Source organism: Plecotus auritus (genome assembly GCF_963455305.1).
Source record: "Plecotus auritus genome assembly, chromosome: 1".
NCBI classification, from domain to species: domain Eukaryota; kingdom Metazoa; phylum Chordata; class Mammalia; order Chiroptera; family Vespertilionidae; genus Plecotus; species Plecotus auritus.
Genome location: NC_137770.1, coordinates 221,426,155 through 221,447,687, shown reverse-complemented (window position 1 = coordinate 221,447,687; position 21,533 = coordinate 221,426,155). Strand labels below are relative to the sequence as shown.

At 37.1% G+C, this 21,533-nt stretch overlaps 1 protein-coding gene across 2 annotated transcripts; it reads left to right on the top strand.

Moving 5' to 3' along the window:
* The first annotated feature begins 2,373 nt into the window (after positions 1-2,373).
* On the top strand, positions 2,374-15,702 carry TMEM33 (transmembrane protein 33). Of its 2 annotated transcripts, XM_080660775.1 has the most exons (9): positions 2,374-2,509; positions 2,685-2,764; positions 6,462-6,556; positions 7,244-7,431; positions 8,116-8,183; positions 9,890-10,023; positions 11,757-11,840; positions 14,090-14,210; positions 15,063-15,702. In XM_080660775.1, exons 2-9 carry the CDS (start codon positions 2,720-2,722, stop codon positions 15,066-15,068), a joined length of 741 nt encoding a protein of 246 aa, XP_080516901.1. In that variant the 5' UTR covers positions 2,374-2,509; positions 2,685-2,719; the 3' UTR covers positions 15,069-15,702. The 2 variants fall into 2 exon arrangements, with proteins under 2 accessions (XP_080516901.1, XP_080516900.1); XM_080660774.1 differs by lacking the exon at positions 15,063-15,702 and having other exon boundaries at positions 14,090-14,395.
* Positions 15,703-21,533: the final 5,831 nt, after the last annotated feature.

Genomic DNA, 21,533 nt, shown 5'->3' with positions numbered 1-21,533 from the left:
TTGTCCCCTTTCCCTCATAAGTCTGTTTGGGCTTAATTTCTGTTACTTGCCATCAGGAGAGTCCTGACTAAGACAACCATGTATATTTGATAAGTTATCTCACTACTGTTAAAAGATAACCCAAGGCATATTAAAAATTTTAAGTTTATTTTAGCAAAAATTAATTCAAATCAGGTAGTGCCAAACCCTAAGTGGTTAGAAGCACTCCACTGACAGGAGCTAGAGAAAAGACTTTTATAGGGAAATGGCAGAAGCAAAGCAATGGAATTATTTGATAGGCTATACTTTAAATATTTGCCTTATTGAAAAAGACTAGTCTGTGGTTGGTTGTCCTTAAGATTTGCCTTCTTAACCTTAAGGCATGTATAGGCTTGTGTTTTGGATGGCTAAAGTATTAGAACTACCTTGGTCTAATGGCTTCCATGTTTAATTAATTTAACATTACCAAACAGACTGATAAAGGAAGAAAGCAAATAAATACACTTGGGGGGTGGAAGAGACAAATTTTAATTGTTAAAAATAAAAAAAGGACCAAATATCATCTATTCATGATACTTCTTGATAATCACTGCATTCTATAGTTAACACTAACCACTAAAAGCTCTTACAGAAACCAATGTCTTGGCAAAGTGGCTTCAACTACTATAATCACGATGTATTTTATACTGTTCCTAAATCGCTTGAAACACTGTCTTGGAATCCATATCAGCATCTAAAGCCTCGGGGAATGATACAGAAATGGAGAAAATATAGTCTGCCTGTTATATACTTATGTTCTAGGGAGAGATAACAGAAGAAAATCTAGCTGTTACTAAAAATGAGTGCTATTTGTAAGAATAACTATAGCACAATTTGATAAATTGCCCCTTATTTTCATCCATTAAAAACAAGTTATTTCTCCTTTGAAACCTTTCTAGAATCTCCATTGTAGGCCTATATCTGTGGTGCTTTTAGTCTATCTTCAGCACATCTGAGAATGCAGAAGAAGCAAAGAGAATGAAATCAAAATAACTCAATTATTAGAATAATATGATTAAGGTGATTCACTCAGCAAAAATGAAGTCAAACTATTACAAAGAGTTTTAGTGGGGAGTATCATCTTTCATAAATCAAGAAAGCAAACCATGAACCATTTGGAAAGCCACCTGGTTTGTGTCCCCTTTTCATTTATCTTACTTTTGCAGCTTCACGGAGCATGGCCTGGCAGTTCAGTGTGAGGTCTAAGGTTGTGGAACAGAGTGTTCCTTTCCCTCATATATAAACTTAGGTTGTCCCCTTCCCCCCCCCCCGCCCCCCAGCTTTGAAAGGGAAAGGAAAATTTTCAACTCATAACAAAAGACTAGCATCAAAACATAATTTTAACATTTAAGTATACATTTTTAAAGTTCTAACAAACCAATAATAATGGAGAGTAATAAAAGGCAAATCTTGGATGGCCTCTTCAAGTCATCTTTCTTCTTCTCTTCCCCCACAACATTGCCTCCGTTTAGAATTCATCACTTCTCTCCTATATGTATGTAATGGCCTCCCAATTGATCTCTGGGCTTTTAGTTTGCCCTACTGATCATCTTCTATCCGGTTGCCAGAATGACTTAAATCTCACGCTGTCACATTTCTGCTTAAAATTGTACCTGGATTTCAAGGTTAAATTCAGATTGTCTCCTTAGCACAGCTGCATGACTCTGTAGCTCAAGTCTTTCATAATCTCCCTCACTGGCACCTCCATTCTGGCCATACTGAACTAATCACCTGACTCCTGTTTGTTGCTTCATGCACTTTGCTGCTGTCTGGAATACCCTCCCCCACTTAGCCAACTTCGCCTGCCCTTCAAAACTTAGGGCCAGTATTACCTTTTCCAGGAAACCTTTCCAGATTCCTTCGACCTAGGATCCCCTCCTAAGTGCTCCCTGTGATTAACTAGGCTTCTGCTGGTATTACACAGTACTGTGTGTGATTTCGGTTTACTTGTCTGTCTCCCCTGCAGTCTACAATACTCATCTTTTTATCTTCTATGCCAAGCCTCGGGCCTGTCACATAGCAGCCGCCTTAAGTGCCTGTTGAGAGAATTCATTTCAGAAGTAGAACCATGGGGCTGAATGAGCCCCTGGAGGAAAACAGCAAAGAAGACGTTGCTGAGCCTTCTACATTAGGGAGTAAAGAGATTTCGTGGTCTGGCAATGGCAGGGGGCGGGGGGCATCTGTGAGCTGGAGAAGAGAAAAAAGATGTTTCACCGCCTCGATTTTTTTTAGCTTACTAGGCCAATAGGCGTGCAGGGCAGGTGAAGCCAAAACGAGAAAAACTACATTTCCCATTATGCCCCGGGGCACCGCTCGGGTTTCCCCTCTTCAGCACCGCCTTTTCCTCACGGAAGTGAAAGGAGCACTTCCGATCCCGGCAATAACCCCGCGCCGGCGGCGTTAGGTCAGCCCTGTTGGGCCTTGTTCCGAAGCTCCGCCTTCGCTCAGGTCTTTCTAGAAACCCAGCTTTGCTCTTGGCGGTGCCGGACAGGTATTTCCCGGCCACTACGGGTGTCCCCGGGGTAGTCCGCCGCACTGGTGCTGGGGAGAACTTTTCTCTATGGAGGGCGTTGGAGTTCTCGCCGGGCGCTCCTGGCTTGTGGCACCGGCCGAAAAGCCGGTTGCGGGGGCCGGGGCTCCGCGCTGACATTTGTTTCTTTTCCTAGTTGCAGCGTCCCAGACGCGCGCGTGTGTGCCCTCCATGGCGGATACGACGCCGAACGGCCCCCAAGGGGCGGGCGCAGTGGTAAGTGAGCCGGCCAGGTGATGTGACTTGCTTTGCAAGAGTTAGGAAGGAGCAGGAAGTGTTGCCAGTAGGGTCCGAGGCGCTCCAGAAGCTCTTTGCTTTCAGGACTGGGGTTAGTGATTGGGGTAGGGTTGAGGGTGGGGCAGAGGGAGATCGTGATCGAAGTTGTAAGACACCTACACGTTTCTTTTTCAGAAGCGACATTAGGCTAGTTGTCGGGCCAGCCGGGAGCAGGTGGCCCACACCTGTATGCCGTGGAAATTGGGCCTTCTTGCCTTTCCCACTCCTCGGTCTCTATCCTAGGTCCCAAGGTTGAAGATGCCACGTGAGATCGTGCCAGGATACGCTCATTCTGCACACGCGTGCTGGCAGAGAATGTTTCTGCTCAGTTTATGCCATTATCTCTATTTATATATACACTTTCTTTTTTCTTTCTTTTGCAGAACCTTTTTAGAGTTAGTTGCATACATCATGATGGCTAACCCATAAATAATTTCGTACTCTACATGACTACAATGCAATCATCACTGCAGTTCTTGCAGTTAAATTTCAGAAATTTAACATTGATTCATGTTATAACCTAATATTCAGTCCACATCCAGACCCATTGCTCTGCAGAATACTCCTCAAATTGGAGTTGTCTGATAAGTGATATTCTGTCCTCAGTACGTTATACATATCAGGATGCATTTTATGTTGATTTATCCCATCATCTGAGATACTAAGTTTGATTATCTGGTTAGGGTGGTATCCACCAGATTCTCCATTTTAAAGATATCTTTTTTTGCCTTTGTAATTAAAAAGTAGTCTATGAGCCCTGGCCTGGGTGGCTCGGTTGATTGGGCATCATCTGTGGGTCCACCATCAATTCCCAGTCAGGGCACCTATCCTAGTTATGGGCTCCATCCCTGGTAGAGGGCATGCAAGGTAGTCAATTGATGTTACACTCTCACATCAGTGTTTCTCTTTTTCCCTCTCCTGTCCTATTCCACTGAAAATCAATGAAAAAATATATATTTTTAAAAAGTCTATGACATAGTAGTTTGACACTGTGTGAATAGTTTTTCACTCAAAGATCCATTGATATTTTTTGCCTGAACTATTTATTACATGATTGGGCAGTTCACTCTTAAAATTTAGACCAATACACCTTTTAAAATCTTTGTTGTTGTGTAATAAAGTTACACACACATAAAAATGTACAAAATGGAATGCATAGCTCAATGATTTATCACAAAGTGAACACCCTAAATACAAATAGGTTTTAAGAAAATGTTCTAAAATTAGAACACTTGTAGAATCTGAATATTAGTATAGAAACAGCATAGTGATCTAGATTCATCCTTTCACTTGGCTACTGATGATCATTTAAACTTAAAGGTGTCAACAATATAGTTGGATAGAATAAACTAGAGGCATATTTCCAAAGTTACCAGCATACTGTTAAAAAGACATGCAATAAAACATCCTTGAATTTTAAAATGTACTTGTGTTTTTTTCCAAAAGTTTTTTACTATATCTTCTTGCAAAAGATAATTATATTAGACTAGAGGCCCAGTGCATGAATTTGTGCACCAGTGGGGTCCCTCAGCCTGGCTTGTGGGATCAGACTGAAACCGGTTCTCCGACATCCTCTGAGGGGTCCCGGATTGCGAGAGGGCAAAGGCCAGGCTGAGGGACCCCTGGTGCATGATCAGGGCCAGGGAGAGACCCGGCAGGTTGGCCAGCCGGGGAGGGACGGAGGGACCGCAGGAGGGCTCCAGGGTGTGTCGAGCCAGTCTCGCTCAGTCCTGCTCCGTCGGACCCCAGCAGCAAGCTAACCTACCAGTCGGAGCTTCTGCCCCCTGGTGGTCAGTGCACGTCATAGCAGTTGAGCAGCCTTAGTATATCATTAGCATATTACACTTTGATTGGTTGAATGAATGACCGGACACTTAGCATATTAGGCTTTTATTGTATAGGGTTGCTTAAACTATTGTTTCAGACTCCAGGTTAAGATGCATTAGTGAGTTTTGAAATCAGTTTAGTGGGAACACTTTAAGTTTTTTTTTTTTTTTTTTTTAATGTTTTTATTGATTTCAGAGAGTAAGGAAGGGGAAATGGAAACATCAATGATAGAGAATCATTGATTGGCTGCCTCCTGCACGCCCCCTACTGGGGATCTAGCTTGCAACCCCAGGCATGTACCCTGACTGGGAATCGAACCATGACCTCCCCGTTCATGGGTTGACACGCAACCACTGAGCCACACAGACTGGGCAACACTTAATTTTTAAAACATTAACTAGAAAGCAAAATACCAAAATCTATCACAAATAGTATGGGTAAGTATTGTTTTGTGAAACATTTGTTTATATATTCACACATTTGTGTTGGATCTTGATGTAAAAATTATTTATGTAGGTCCTATCAAAAATTTGAAAGCCACTTTAGAATTTGAATATAAGTTGATTTTTGAATGTAAAAAGATATTTTAAGTTATTGGTGATGGACACATCTATTGGCAAAAAGCAGTAAAGCAGGGGTCCTCAAATTTTTTAAAGAGGGGGCCAGTTCACTGTCCCTCAGACCATTGGAGGGCCGGACTATAGTTTAAAAAAAAAACAACTATGAACAAATTCCTATGCGCACTGCGGGCCCGGGACGAGTCGGCTGCTAAGCAGGACAGGCAGCCGCGGGCCGGAAAATGTCCTCGGCGGGCCGCATGTGGCCTGCGGGCCGTAGTTTGAGGACCCCTGCAGTAAAGGAACAGAGAAAGAGAAGAAAACAGAGAAGAAAATGGTATATAGAAGTTTAATCTAGGGCCACTGAAACGAGGGTAAGACTTGTGGGGGAGCTTCCTGGGGATGAGCAAGTTAAAAATCGTAGAGGCAGATGCTGTTTAACACCAGACAGCCATATTTTGAGCACCTAGAGTATGTCATTTCCTTGTGTGTACATGGGCAAATCATCCTCAGGCTGAGTTCAGTGGTGAGTTACTGTTAGCATGGTTTTACAGTTCTACTTTGTAAGGTTTACTTAATCCAAACTGGCTTTGTATACTACCTTTTTATTCAGATCTGAGACCTACCTATTTCAGTTTGAGATTTTTGTAAGAATAGGCATTCTGGTTCTCTTGAGAGCAGTTCTTGTTTAACAGTCTGAAAATAGATGAGGTCAGTTTTACAAGTATAGAAGGAATACAGACAACTGTAATTAAAACTCTGAACAAATTTTTCTTTCCTGATTAGTCTTTTTTAAATCAGTTTTAGAGAGAAAGGGAGAGGGAGAGAGAAACATCGATGGGAGAGCCAGACATCAATTGGCTGCCTACTATGTACCCCCCTACTGAGGATTGAGCCCACAACCAGGGCATGTGCCCTGACCATGGGGAATCGAACCAGCCATCTCTTGGTGCATGGATCAACGCTCAGCCACCGAGCCACACTGGTGGGGCTCCTGATTAGACTATTTTTTTATATGTCTACTGGTATTTTCCTATTTAAGTACTTCCTGTGCTTTCCACATCAAAACAGTAGGGTGTTCGGACTTGCTAGGTGAAGTGATTGCTTTAAGAGTTATCACCTAATGATCTTAAAAAAAACTATTATTACAGAATTGTTCAAACATTTTGAATAGGAATAAAACTACATAATTTTCATCTTTAAAAACATTTTGCAGCCTTAGCTTACTACAATATTTTTCTTTTTAAATTCAGCAATTCATGATGACCAATAAACTGGACACAGCAATGTGGCTTTCTCGCCTGTTCACTGTGTACTGTTCTGCTTTGTTCGTTCTGCCTCTTCTTGGGTATGTATTATATTTATTTCTGCCTTTGTTATTCAGTTGTTCAGTCAGTTTTTATGGAATATCTTTTAAGTGCAAGACTTGCTAAACTGCAAGGGATTCAGGGACAAATAAAAGACAAGTCTAAGACACTAATAACCTAATGTTACTAACAGGAAGAATATATTATGTGCTATGTGGAAACTGACATCACATTGAAATCTGAGAGAAAATAGATGTGTGGAAATGAGTTTATATTTTTTTGCATTTTTTACTTAACAGGAAAAATGACTGCTTTGTAAAATTCAATTGGGCATATATATGAAATGATGCTTCTAATGATTCTAGTAAATTCTAAAAAGATATTTTTATTGATTTCAGAGAGGGAGAGAAAGATAGAAACATCAATGATGAGAGAGAATCATCAATCTTCTGCCTCCTGCACACACACACACACACACACACACACACACACACACCCCTTGGGGATCGAGTCTGAAACCCGCGCATGTGCCCTGATGGGGACTTGAACCGTAACCTCTTGGTTCATAGGTCAACACTGAGCCACCGAGCCACACCAGTGTAATTTTTTTCTGCTTATAATTAAGTAATAGATTTAGGTGTTGTGCAATTATGACGCAATTCACAAAGGAGGAAGAGGCATGGTAGTTGTTTATGTCTCATGATAACCTCTCCTCTGGTAATTTGCAGGTTGCATGAAGCAGCAAGCTTTTATCAACGCGCTTTGCTGGCCAACGCTCTTACCAGTGCTCTGAGGCTGCACCAAAGATTACCGCACTTCCAGTTAAGCAGAGCATTCCTGGCCCAAGCTTTGCTAGAGGACAGCTGCCACTACCTGCTGTATTCACTCATCTTTGTCAATTCCTACCCTGTTACAAGTATCCTTTGTACCTTTTGACAATGAAATTGCCCATTGCTGTGCACAGAGTAGAAAATAAAGTCACTGGATAATCTCTGAAGCTAATGAAAATTAAAGAACTCATTTGGAATTTGTATGTTTACACATTTCCACAGTGTTGTGGGATGATAATAGGTATTGTAAAAAATGGGGAAGGGATAAAGAAGGGGGTGTGCTGTTTAGTCTGGAAAGAACTAGCTTAACCCATAGGTTTCTTTACTATAGGACCTTTGAAATGCTAATGTACTTTGTGAGACTAAAAGTTATTACTGTTTCCTAAACTTAATTGTTATTTTCCTCCTGTGGATCATCTCTCAGGAAAGTGATTTGTGCTGTGAGAAGTGCTGCTCTTAAGAGTTTTTAAATAATTTATACAACTATACATAATGGAAGCACAATAAAATATATATTTTAAGACTAAATACTACCTTTTTAGATAATAAGTCTTAAAGGGAATAGGAGGAAAGTGAAATTAATTATTTGAGCACTTATTTTGCCAATATATATGAATTTGACATATTTAATCCTTGCAATACTGAAAAAAATTGTCATTGAACACATTTTAGCAAATGCCATTTCAGATGTGAATATTTGGACATAATACATAGCCTATTTTGCAAAGTACTTGATAAATTTAAAATGTTTCCTTAATTGTTTTCTTCAGTGAGTATTTTCCCAGTCTTGTTATTCTCTTTGCTTCATGCTGCCACATACACAAAAAAGGTTCTTGATGTAAGTAAAACTATGCAGGGTTGTTTGTTTGTTTGTTTGTTTGTTTTCTTTTTTGCTCCTGACCTGAATTTGAGCTAGCTGACATGAATTTGTGCCGGGAACCAATTCCAGCATGTAATAATTACAAGAGTTTCACCAAAAGGTTGGTGAAGCTTGGGCAGCTCAACAAGGGTGAGCCACATATGTAGCTTACCTGTTGGAAACGGCTAAAGGTCACTTCCCCCAAACCTGAATAGGATGATTGTTAACTGCCAGACAGCTCAGGGCGTTTTATTGCCTCCTGTTGGCCAAGTATCTGAACAGCTGTAGGCTATTCCCCAAACTGACAATGCTTCTGTACCCTACCCTTTTTTTTTTTTTTTTTAAATATATTTTATTGATATTTTACAGAGAGGAAGGAAGAGGGATAGAGAGTTAGAAACATCGATGAGAGAGAAACATCGATCAGCTGCCTCTTGCACACCCCCTACTGGGGATGTGCCCGCAACCAAGGTACATGCCCTTGACCGGAATCGAACCTGGGACCTTTCAGTCCGCAGGCCGACGCTCTATCCACTGAGCCAAACCGGTTTTGGCTGTACCCTACCCTTTGAAGTGTATATGTCCACCTTGCCTTAGGACAAATTGTGTTTAATAAATACCACGGGGTCCTTAGTTCCTTCAGCTGAAGCTCCTCTGACCCCCAATGCCTTTCAAAATTATCTTTCGTCTCTGGACTCTTTAATCATCTACGCGCAGCCCCTTTCTCCAGAATGCTGAACCCTTTGTAAGGCTGGGACAAGAACTCCGACATTATGGTGCCCGAAAAGGGATCACCCTTTTTGATTTTTTAAATTAAACAATTTGAACACTAAGACATTTTGGCTTTTGTCACAAAAAGCTCTAATCCTTACAAACTTGTCCTAAATTATTTAATGATTTGAAAGTTTTAAGTTTGGAATATTTTATTTACATTTCATAATACAGTATATTTTGTAGATAAAATAGTGCATTTAAAATTATCCCTCAGTTGCCAGAGGAATTTCTGAAGTTGAAATAGATCTCTTCATTATTTAAAGGAATTGAATCTTTTAGGTTTGATAAGTTGTTAGAGAGCTGTTCTGTCAGTATTAAATTCTAACATATCAGTCAAGTAGAGTGTACTGTACTGAATTTCTTTTATTCTAATGTTCTGAAATGCTACTTTACTAAAATTTCTTATCCTTGGGTTGAAACATTAAGCCTAACATAAGTGTGCTAGGCAGATTGACTGCATATGCACTGAAGTTTGAATTAAAATATCAAAATTTGCCTTGTGTTGGCCTTTTTCTTTATCCCTGTTGTTCTTTGGTCACAGCAGTAATTGGACTCGGTGATTTCTACCTTTAGTTAGCTAAGGAGTCACAGATACTTTAACTGTATTACTGGATAGTCAGGTTTTGTTATGGTTGGAGAGAAATAACCACCATTTTTCTAATCTTAAGAAATGTAAAGGACTTGTATTAAAGTTGTTTTTATTTCTAAATTTTCAAGTACATAAAATATAATAAAGCAAGAAAATACACTAACTTTTGTCTTTAAGTAGTTTCTTATTTTATATCATCATTTCCAAATGTTTGTCTTTTGCTTGTATGGCCTGTTAAATGTGCTATTTATCTAAAGAAAGAAAATAATAGAGTGATCAGAAATGCTTTGTTATTTCTAATGTTTGTTTTCTTCTGTTTTAGGCAAAGGGTTCAAATAGTTTACCTCTGCTGAGATCCATCTTGGATAAATTAAGCGCTAATCAACAGAATATTCTGAAATTCATTGCTTGTAATGAAATACTCTTGATGCCTGCTACAGTTTTTATGCTTTTTAGGTAAGAATGAAAATACATTTGTTTTAGGAGGTTGATGACTAAGTGACTGTAATAAATATATTAACTCAAATTTTATCCTGCTTCAATCTGTTGAAGTAGATCCTGATATGTAGAGCTAGATGGATCTTAGCAATTATCTTTCACTTTATAGTGGAGAACCTGAGACATTAAACCTGGGAACATGTCTTACTTATCATTCTTTGTCATTTATCATTTAACATTTGGAAAGTTAATTTCAGAATAACTACATTTGAAAGAATCATGGAAAGTATAGTACATTCTATTATTAAGATGATTTTTCTTTGTACTAGAGAAAAATCTGGAATTGTTACCTATTGCTCTTCTAATTAATTACAGTCTAGAATTAATTGTTGCTTACTACCACTTCAATAGTTCGTATCTTAATTGCAGAAGTAAGGCAAGGGAAGGAGGGAGAGAGAGAGAGAGAAAGAGAGAAAAAAATACATGAATAAAGAAAGTCTTCCTTTTAAAATTTAAGAAAAGTATTGATCACTCCATCAATATTCTTGTGTTTAAGTTTTAAAAACTACATTTCTGTCAGGATTATTGCTTTTTCAATTTTTACTTTCACAAGTATTGGGATACTACGTTTGACTATGAATCCTAGTAGCAATTCTGTCCTCTCCTTCCCAGATATATGGAGTTTGATAGTGTACATGTATGTTGTCTTTAAAAACACGTATGCAGATGGGTACAAAATGTATATTATTATATTGTGGGTGAAGGGTTTTGTTTGTTTAGTTTTTATATTAAATCAAAAGTATCATAATGCACCAATTGTCTGCATCTTGCCTTCTTCACTCATAGAGTATATTTTTGTGACCTATTTATGTTGACATACAGAGTTCTTATTTGTGGCTGTGTAGTGTTCCATCATGTTAGCATGGAACATTTTATTATGCATTCCCTTATTCATAGACATTTGTTTCCATCTATTTACTTTTCCAAATATTGATGCAGTAAACATGTTTTTATTTGTCTGCTTATACTTTTCTCTCAGTGTTATCTCTAACATAGATACCTGAATTGATTTTGCTGAGTCTAAGCTGGGTACATTTTATATTTAATAGACCATGGTTTATGAAGTATTTTAATGTTCATTGCCTAAGGGTTTTATGTACCTGACAGTTATTCCTTTCTTTAACACTCTCTTTTCAAGGTAGTAAGAGTTTTATAGATTTCCTCATAAAGGCATCTGTTCCATTCTTTTAAGTTATGTTTTCCCCTGAAAAAACAAAACAAAACAGAATCACCACATATTGCTTAAGTTGTTGGGTCCCAAATAGATAGTATAACCTAAATAAAGTTCTGGAATGATATAATGGATTTAGATATAATAGGTATTACTATGACCATCTATATATATAAAAGCCTAAGCACCATCCGACCGTTCGCCCGGTAGCTATGACACACAATGACCACCAGGGGGCAGACACTCTGACCAGTAGAGGAGGGAGCCCGATTCCTTGTGGAACTGGCCATGGGTTAGGTTGCTGCTGGGGCACTGTTGGCCCAAAATCTGCTTCACCCACACCCCGGATTGTAAGAGGGTGCAGGCCAGGCTGAGGGACTCACCGGTGCACGAATCCATGCACCGGGCCTCTAGTTTGATTAATAAAGACACATCCTCCAATTAAATTGCCTTTAAGTTTTGAGAGTATGTATATGAATTAATGATGTATACTTATTACCTCTGTATTTGTTTCTTTTAGCGGTCAAGGAAGTTTGCTCCAGCCTTTTATATACTATAGATTTCTTACTCTCCGATACTCTTCTCGAAGAAATCCATATTGTCGGTAAGCTGGGGATTAGTTCAAATTTGTTTTATTTTTTAAGAGTTAAATACAGTATTTGTAACGTTTAACTTATTTTGCTTTACATATATATATATACTTTTTTTCTTTTTTTTTTTTAATTGATTTCAGAGAGGGAGAGATAGAAACATCAATGATGAGAGAGAATCATTGATTGGCTGCCTCCTGCACATCCCCTACTGGGGACTAGCCCAAAATCTGGGCATGTGCCCTGACCAGGAATTGACCATGATATACTGGTTCATCATAGGTCAAAGCTCAACCACTGAGCCATGCTGGCCAGGCTAAGTTAGTTCAGTTTTATGTTAGAATTTAGAAGCAAACAATGTTTTTATACATTTAAGTTCTAGGCTTTAAAACTGTCTAGGGTTGGTGAGAAGGTGGTTGTATTTCCTTTTTAAAAAAAATAAACTTCTATTGATTTCAGAGAGGAAGGGAGAGTGAAAGAGACATCAAACATCAATGAGAGAGCATCATTGATTGGCTGCCTCCTGCACACCCCACACTGGGGCCTGAGCCCACAACCCAGCATGTGCCCCGACTGGTAATCCACCTGTGACCTCCTGGTTCATAGGTTGATGTTCAACCACTGAGCCACGCCGGCTGGGTGGTGGTGGTTGTATTTCTTTTCAAAAACTGAGATTGGCCCTAGCTGGTGTAGCTCAGTGATTGGGCATTGTCCCATGCACCAAAAGGTTTCTGGTTCCATTCTGGGTCAGGGCAAGGCCTGTGTTGTGGGCTCCATCTTTGTTAGGGAGCATGCTGGAGGCAGGCGATTGGTGTTTTGCTCACACATGGATATTTCCAAATTTCCTTCTTGTCTTTGTGCAAGGGCATATTTCATCCCCCCCCTTTTTTTAAATATCTTTATTGATTTCAGAGAGGAAGGGAGAGGGAAAGAGAGATAGAAACATCAATGATGAGAGAGAATCATTGATTGGCTGCCTCTTGCACCTCCCCCAATGGGGATCAAGCCCGCAACCCAGGCACGTGACCTTGACCGGAATCGAACCTGGGACCCCTCAGTCCTCAGGCTGACGCTCTATCCACTGAGCCAAACCAGCTAGGGACCTCCCCCTCCCTTTTTTTTTTAAATCCTCACCTGAGGATATGTTTTCATTGATTTGTTTGTTTGTTTTGAGAGAGAGAGAGAGAGAAAGAGAGAGAGGAGAAACGTCGATCAGTTGTCTCCCATATGTACCATGACCAGGGGTTGAACCCACAACCTTTTGGTGTATGGGACAATGCCCTTAAGTAGCTGAGCCACCTGGCCAGGGTTCCTTTTTTATTTGTTTGTTTAAGCAGTACATTATTGCTTTTTCCTAACCATAAAAATAACATGGAAGATACAGAAAAGTAGAGCAGGAGTTGTCTTTATACAGGATGAGTCAACACATAAGGTGAAAATTACTACCTTTGATGATCAATTACAGTACAAGATACATGATATTGTTTCTGCTAGCCTGTACTATGTATGTGTGATGTGTACCGTGTGTAATAAAGAGTATTTTGTAGGCAACGAGCACAATTAAGGCAAAGTCTAGTCTTCAACCTGTTTTGGGCACAAACATGCAACATAACTGGAACATGGGACTCGGGGCAGAGAGTGGCAGGAGATGAAGAAGAAAATTTGATTGAGACCAGATTCTGGAGGGCATTAGATGTTAAGAAATTGGGCTTTAGTCTGAAGAAAGACAAATGCCAGTTTGATCAGTGTAATGATCCAACTGGGAAGTAATATCCATTGAGCATCTTCTGTGTTATCTCATTTAAACTTCATTACAACTCCATAAAGTGCCTATTCCTATTTTTCAGATGAAAGCTCTAGGAAACAGTATGTTTATTAAAGGAAATAGTAGGTGGGATTGCCCATGTTATATAATTTTCACTTTCTTGTTCTCTTTTTTAGAACTAGTTGAATTTGCCTAAGTTAAATGTGAAAATGGTATGATTCTACTGTAAAGATATAAATCATCCCTAATCTCAGCCCTCAGAGGTAGCCATTTATTAAATGCTTTTGTTAAATAAACTTTTCTCCCCAGAAGGACAGGCGTTGATTTGCGAATTTTATTTTGTGTTTTCTAGGGAAAACTGTTGGCAATGCATTCTAGTTACTTCTTTTACTTCTTCAAATTCTTTAATGGCTGTGGGAAATTCCATCATCAGCATTTGCCTTGCATTGTGTTGCTTTTTCCCTTGTGTTTCTGAAAGAAAACTATTTTATCTTGCAGGACCTTGTTTAATGAATTGAGGATTATTGTTGAACATATAATAATGAAACCTGCTTGCCCTCTGTTTGTGAGAAGACTTTGTCTCCAGAGCATTGCCTTTATAAGCAGATTGGCACCAACAGTTGCGTAGTTTAATATCCAGCTAAGTTATATATGATATAAGTAAGCGTTATTAGCAGCTGGTACTTCTGCCAGGGGTTGTGAATTCCAGGTGTGAAACTGACCTCAATCCAACTTCCATAATTTACATAAATGCATCTTAACGGAAAAATAATATTTTCCTGGCATGTTAAATCAAGCCTTTATAAAAAAAAAAGTTTCCAAGAAAATTATTTGTTGTGTTGTTAATGGTTAAGGAAGTTTGTATTTTGTAATAAATGTATCACATTTTTTTTAGATGCTACTGTGCCTTTATCATGTACATTTATTTTTCTTGTGAAAATAGTTCTAAAATTTATTTCAACCTAATTGGTAATCTGAATTTATTTATATCTGGCATTAGTTCATTATGGTCAATTTACTTATGTGAATTCAGTATATTTTGAGACAGTATTCTTTTGCCATTTATGAATTTTGGTTGATGATTCTAACTGAATCATTTCCCACTGTATTTGGTTTCAAATTGTTATTGATTTTGTGCTGCTTTGTTAGTACAGATTTATTTTGGATGTGCCATTATAAGAGGAGTTCTGTATGTGTCTTACACTATGACCTTCTAAAATTTTATTTCCATAATTCTGTGGATTTGAATATTTTTTAAAAGGCTCAACTATAAGCTTACTAGCCAATTAAGTAAATATTTGGAATTACCTAACCATTTTACATCAGAGAGCAGTAGTCCTACAACTTTCAGACCCATTGAGTAATATTTCTCAGACAGGAAATCCTTTTATTACAGTGTGGACACATTATTAGTATAGTTTTAGAATTGCCTAGATCAGATTCTTGACTACCAACTTTCTCTGTTTCTTAGGCTTGAATTTTCATGGACAGTTGCAGCAGTGCAGGTACCTTTTGAAAAGAATATAACTGAAGATCATAAGACTGATACTTAGTGTCTGTTCTGAAATAATAATGAAGATTGTCCTGTAGATTATATACACAGCAAATCTTATTGAAAGGTTAAACGGAAAGATTTATAGGTAAGGGGATTGATTGGGAATGGTGCCTGAGTAGGCATTTTGGGAGAATAGTGTACATTTCAGTTTCATGCTGGATAAATAAAATTGGGGGAATTGGATGTATTATGCAACTGTGATTTGAGTTGTGTAATATGTTAAATCCTACTTGTTGAGCTTCTATCAACTCTATAAAATTTATTTTGATCTTTGTTGTTACATGATTGGAAATGTCTAAAATGTTGCAAAAATTTCAGTACAGAATAATGTAATGGTTTTTGTAACCAATTTTCTTCTGTCTGCATGTAATATGGATTCTTCAAATACATTCATTGGTAACTTATTAGTAACATCAGGTTTTTTGTTGTTCAACTTTCAGATCTATAGGAATGTGATATCTACTTGATAGCTCAACCATAACCAGCTCTTTTTGTAATATTTTTCTACTAAGTTAGAGAAGCAGCCTCATAATATACAGTTGATTTTGTGTGTGTACGTGTTTGTGGCTCATTATCACTATATATGTAATCGGATGATTTCAAGAACTAAATTTTCTAGAGCAATAAAGTGACTATAATGTTAAGTGAACAGTATATTATTGATTTCTAATGAGTTTTTAAAAATTATGTCTTGAATTAAATCAAGAAATTTTGGCAGTGAAGGCATATTTATTTTTAAGTTTAGGTTTTTTATGTTTTGTTTTTTGCAATTTTTTAAATCTTGATAATTTTAGATTTATAGAGGAGTTGCAAAAATAATAGAGTTCCTATATATCCTTTACTTACCCTTATGTTAACATCTTATATAACTATACGACATCAAAATCATGACATTAACCCTGGATAATATTGTTAACTAAAGTATAGAACCTATTCAGATTTCACCAGTTTTTACATTTGTTAATATTCTTTTTGCTCTGTTTTTACCATGATTATTATGGTTTACTTTTAATGCCCTTTAAATGTGTCTCTGTTTTGAGTTTTTCTTTTTTTTAATTTATTTTATTTTTATTGTTGAGGGTATTACAGATGTTCCCCATTTTGTCCTCTTTTGCCCCCCAGTTTTTCTTTTGAAAATTACTGTTAGTCAAAAAGATTTTCTAAGGAAAAGAATTCATGTTGATTTTAACAAAAAGAATGTGAACATTTAGACCTTACAGGCTGTCTATCAAAAACAGGATTGTATTTCTGACATGTTCATGTTTGACTTAAAGGGAGGCTTGATTTATAAATAAAACATTTCTGTACTCATGCCAAAGTAAATTTTACAATTTGAACATTACCAGATGTTCAGTTTGCATGAATTTGTAGTCAGAAATTCTATGATATAAAAACATACAACCAGCTAATAATGGCATCTGAAATTAGTGCAACATATACCTATTAAATCAAAATTAAGGAAACACAATAGCAGTATATAGAATGAATGCAGTAGGAAAAATAGCAGCATAGCTGAACTTATTTCTACTAACAGGATTTTAAGAAGTTGATTTAACATCCAAAATATCAAATTCTTTAAGAGGTGGTACAGTGCTGCTGTTTTTCTAGCACTTTTAGATATCACACTCTCTCAGACAGGTGGAAGCATCATATAAAACCTGCTTTATCTAGCAGCAAGTCTACTTTCCTTTTCTCTACTTGATTCCTCATAAATTTAAACTCTATTTAACATTATTCCAAAGAGAAATTTCTTAAATAACAAATTGTATTTAAAGGTACTTGGAATAAAGTTACCAAGGTAAATGCTCCTGGAAGTAAGCAAGAATAAAAGCTAGCTTCTTTTTTTTTTTTTTTTTAGTTTAGCTATTTAAGAACCTCCCTTACAGGGAAAATCAAGGCATGTTAATATTAGACCAGAAGTTATTAAAGATTTATGAGGTCTTGTATAACTAAGAATTATAAAGCTGTCCGAATACTTCCTTTCTTCCTAAAAGTCAGGATCACAAATTCCGATTAGATTTGTAAGTTTAGGACATAAATGTTATTCATCTGGAAAAATAAAATGAGTATATATGTAATAAGACAAGTAAAACTGGTTTAGTTTTTTAATGAATGATGTTAATTTTGAGAGATTATGGGACTTTTTATTAATATAGTTATTCTAAAGCTTCTTCCCTGCCCAAATCCCCTTAAGATCTGCTAGCATCAACGCTATTACCCAGATTTAGATTAACTTCGCTACCTATTTTGTCCAAAACCTCCAGGGAGAAAATAATTACAGACAGGTAATTACAGATCAGTAGGTGGCACTCTCCTCCAGTAGCCTCCCAGTTTCACATGCCCTGTTGGAAGGTTAAAAGCCACTAAAAGGGCCGAGACAGCCATAAAACTAAGGACCTTAATTCCACGACCTTTTAAAATATGTAATTAATATTCAACCAGTATTTAGCAAGCATTTATTCTGAATACATTTTTAAAATATTGAAATGTTCAAAAGCTGAAAGAAGTATCCTGCTAATACCTGCTTTCTAGGTAAACAGTAAAATAGGCCATAATTATGTGTGGTATTATTCAGATCATGGTCTCTCTTTTTTAAATTTCATTGTAAATTTCTGTATCACCTAAACATATCAATTATAAAATTGTTCTTTCTCCTTCATTTTCAGGTGTGTAGAATAAATAAAATTTTTTCATGGTCATTTTGTAGGTACACAAGGTATAGGCAGTTCAATCTCTTAAAATTTAAACTTTCATAGAAATACAAATGCATATTGAAATTTTTGGATATTGTATCAGGAATGGTACCTAGCCCTATCTGGTTTGGCTCAGTGGATAGAATGTGGGCCTGCGGACTGAAGGGTCCCAGATTCGATTCCAGTCAAGGGCACATGCCTGGGTTGCAGGCTCGATCTCCATTGGGGGGCATGCAGAAGGCAGCCAATCAATATTCCCTCTCATCATTGATGTTTCTATCTCTCCCTCTCCCTTCCTCTCTGAAATCAATAAAAACATATTAAAAAAAAATTTTTTTTAAAGAAAAGGAATGGTACCTAGACTTGTAAATTCTGTTTGAGTTTCAGAGACAATTAGTTCCTCTTAACACTTCATTGGAATTTCTCTAGGATTAGGAGAATTCTACAGAGGCTTAATGATAGTGTAGCTCAACAGATAGTATACAAAAACATGTTTATATATCCAGGGGTTATTTTCAGAGATTGTTTTAATAAGCATTCCTCTTATAATATTCCAGGTGGGAAGTTGTTATGGGATCTGAAAATAAGGATAAGAAAGGAGCTGCTAAAATTTTGGGAGGTGACTTGGGGGTGAACACAATACAATATACAGATGGTATATTATAAATTGTACACCTGAAACCTATATAATTTTATTAACCAGTGTCACTCGAATAAACTCAAAGAATTTGGGCAGGGACAATAACTACTACAATAGTAGTAGTTATTCGACATGTTTACCTCCTAAGGTGACATTCAAGTGGGTTCTTAAAAGAAACACATTCCTGTGTGAGGGATTAACTCGAAGTAGTCTTTCTCTATTTGTGTAGTGCAAATAGGAAAGCTGACCTGCATTGACTTTTAGATGTTGTGTGAAGAGAATAGAGTACAGTATTTTTTAAAATCTAAAGTAGATTATTTTTCTTAGAAAGTGATGGTAAAAAGTTACTGATGGATATCTTTGCTGAAATCTAAAAATTAGCTCATATTCCAGGAGAAAAGGGCCCCAAAATCATTTTACTTTTTCCTTCCTAGCCTTCTGAAGCTACTTTTTTGATGCGTTCAGTATTTTTTAAACATTTTTTTCTTGATTCATGACAGTTTAGCTCCAAACTTGGACTATATTTTTATAACTTTAAAATAAAACAATTGCTTTTGACATGAATTTTTGCATACATACATAAGTTAAGACCAAATGGGCAAAGTCTTTGGCAGGTAACATTTGTGATGTGTTATATTGGAAGAAATGTTAAAGGGTCGCAAAGATTAGAGTAAAAAAAAAACTAACTGCTTGATTTATAAATGCATTACTTCTGGTGCTCTATATAATGGGATATATTGAACTAAAAATTTGTATAAATGATATGTCAGCATTTCTTAGTAACTTCTCGAATCCATTTTTAATATCTAATATTGTACAGGTTGGGGAGTTATACTTTTCAGGCCAATACTATCCAGACTATATAAATTTATAAAATAAATTGAAAAATTCATCATTCCCTGGTATTCAAGACCAAAGCACATAAATGCTAATGTAGGGCTCAGAGGGGAAATATATTTCTCCTGAATATTTGAGAAAATGTGAAGTCCTTTCAGGAAAATCTAATAAACATAATAATCATAGCCTGCTGACACTAAGGAAAAAGGACCTCATTTGCTCTTTCTTTTATTCAGCGATTTACTGGTCCCTACTGATTTCCAAATTGGATCACTGTAGTAAATTATCTATGCTGGTACCTGTGAAAGTAAGCCCTGGGATCCACATTTGTTTTGTGTTCTGCTTAAATCAGCAAGAATGATAAATTTGCTGGTGTGGAATTGGAAGTGTCAAGGGCTTTCTCTGGTGATTGAGCAAAATAATGTCTCCACTTGTAATTTATTGTGCCCCTTTTTCACTGAATGTTCTTTGTATATCTAATATTTATTTCAGTACAAATTAAATTGTTGTTCCTTCATCTGTATTGTTATATCTAAGATTTTATTGATGTAAAAATCAAATTGTGTAATAAAAACCTCTCTGGATTTAAGCAGATTTGAAAATGTTATGTTGCAGAAAACATTTACAGTTAGAACTCAGCTTTCCATTGTGCTTCATTGCCTTATTGTTAGGATAAGGTGAATTTGAACATTTCTGTTGTCCTCAGTTCCTCACAAATAATAGAAATGGTATAATTTTGTGGTCTAATATGAAACTGGAAAAAAAAATTACAGTGGATCTCAGCGGCTTGCCTGCTTCTTTCTGTACTTTTTTTGTTAGTGAAATTTACAGCCTACTGTAAAAGTTTTTTATAACCATAAAATGACTCACAATATACAATACATCCAAAGTCATAAGTCAATATAGGATGACACAAGAATATATTTTCCTTCTAGGTGTTTATAGTTGGCAGATATTTATTTTCTGTGTAAATTTTTAACGTGTACTAAGCAAAACACAGTACAAGCAAGTTAAACAAATCTTTGTCCATTTAGAGATCATAATGTAAGAGGCATTATGGAAATCTGTTGTGTAAAGACCATTCTGATAGTTGAGTAAATACTAAATTAGTACATGAATTATCCACATAAGGGGAAAAGAGTATTAGGAAAATTGATTTCCTAAAGATTTAATGGTGAAGAGTCTTCCCTCAGAGTCTTATACATTGTTGATTCATATGTTCTTCCCTTTATTGTGTGGGAATACATGGAGCTGTTTTATAACATAATTCTGTGCTTTGAGAAGGGAAGGGTCATCTCATTCCTCAAGGCTGGCTGATAGGAGAGACTCCTCAAAGAAGTGGCCCACTGAGATCCTTGAGAGCTGTCAGTCTAAGCAGGTGATTTGTCAACCAAGTGCTTTGTAAAATTTATTATGGTGAGTTATGAACTTACATAAAAATAGAATGTATAATGAACCCTTCTATTACCCAGCCTTAACCAGTCCTGCAACCCTGCCTTATCCTCACCTGTGTTCACTTTCCCTTCTGATTTAAGTAATTTCACATTATTTTACACCACTTAGTAAAATTTTCATTATGTGCCTCAAATAAAAATCCCTTTTTAGTATCAATATAAAAAAAATAATTAACAGGTTTTTTTAGACTGGATGACTAGAAGTGACTAAGAATAATGCCCTGATGTGAAAAAGGCTTCCACAATTTTATAACAAGCATGAGATGAAGGGAGAGGGAAATTCTGCTATTTTTTAGAAAAAGACTTTTCTCCCTTTATTTGTGCCCTCAGAGAAAGACAGAGGCCACCATCCTCTTGGCAAGATGATAGATTTTTGCCTTCCCACACTAGACTATCCTCCCCCAAAGGAGATAGTTGAAAACATGGAAATGTGGGATGTTGGTGGTGTTACCAGAAACAGTGGGGCAGGTTAAGTTCTTCAAAGAAAGGGAGTACTGCTAACCATAGAAGGGGATAAGTGATTTGGGGCTGTGACACTAGATTAAGAAAGGGATTTCAGGTGGGAGAAGGCATCCTATCTAATAAAAGTAATATGCAAATTAACCATCTCTGTTACACCCACAAGCCACGCCCACCAACCAATCAGGAGCGAGTATGCAAATTAACCCAACCAAGATGGCTGCGGCCACAGAGAGAGCAGGAGGGAGGCTTGGGTTTTCCTGGCGATGGAGGAAGCCAAGCTTTCCGCACACCCTGGCCAGCC

Coding starts and splice junctions, on each gene's coding strand:
- TMEM33 (XM_080660774.1), top strand. CDS start 2,720: ATGGCGGATACGACGCCGAACGGCCCCCAAGGGGCGGGCGCAGTG. Junction 7,432..8,115: donor CAATTCCTACCCTGTTACAA/GTATCCTTTGTA, acceptor TGTTTTCTTCAG/TGAGTATTTTCCCAGTCTTG. Junction 10,024..11,756: donor ACAGTTTTTATGCTTTTTAG/GTAAGAATGAAA, acceptor TGTTTCTTTTAG/CGGTCAAGGAAGTTTGCTCC.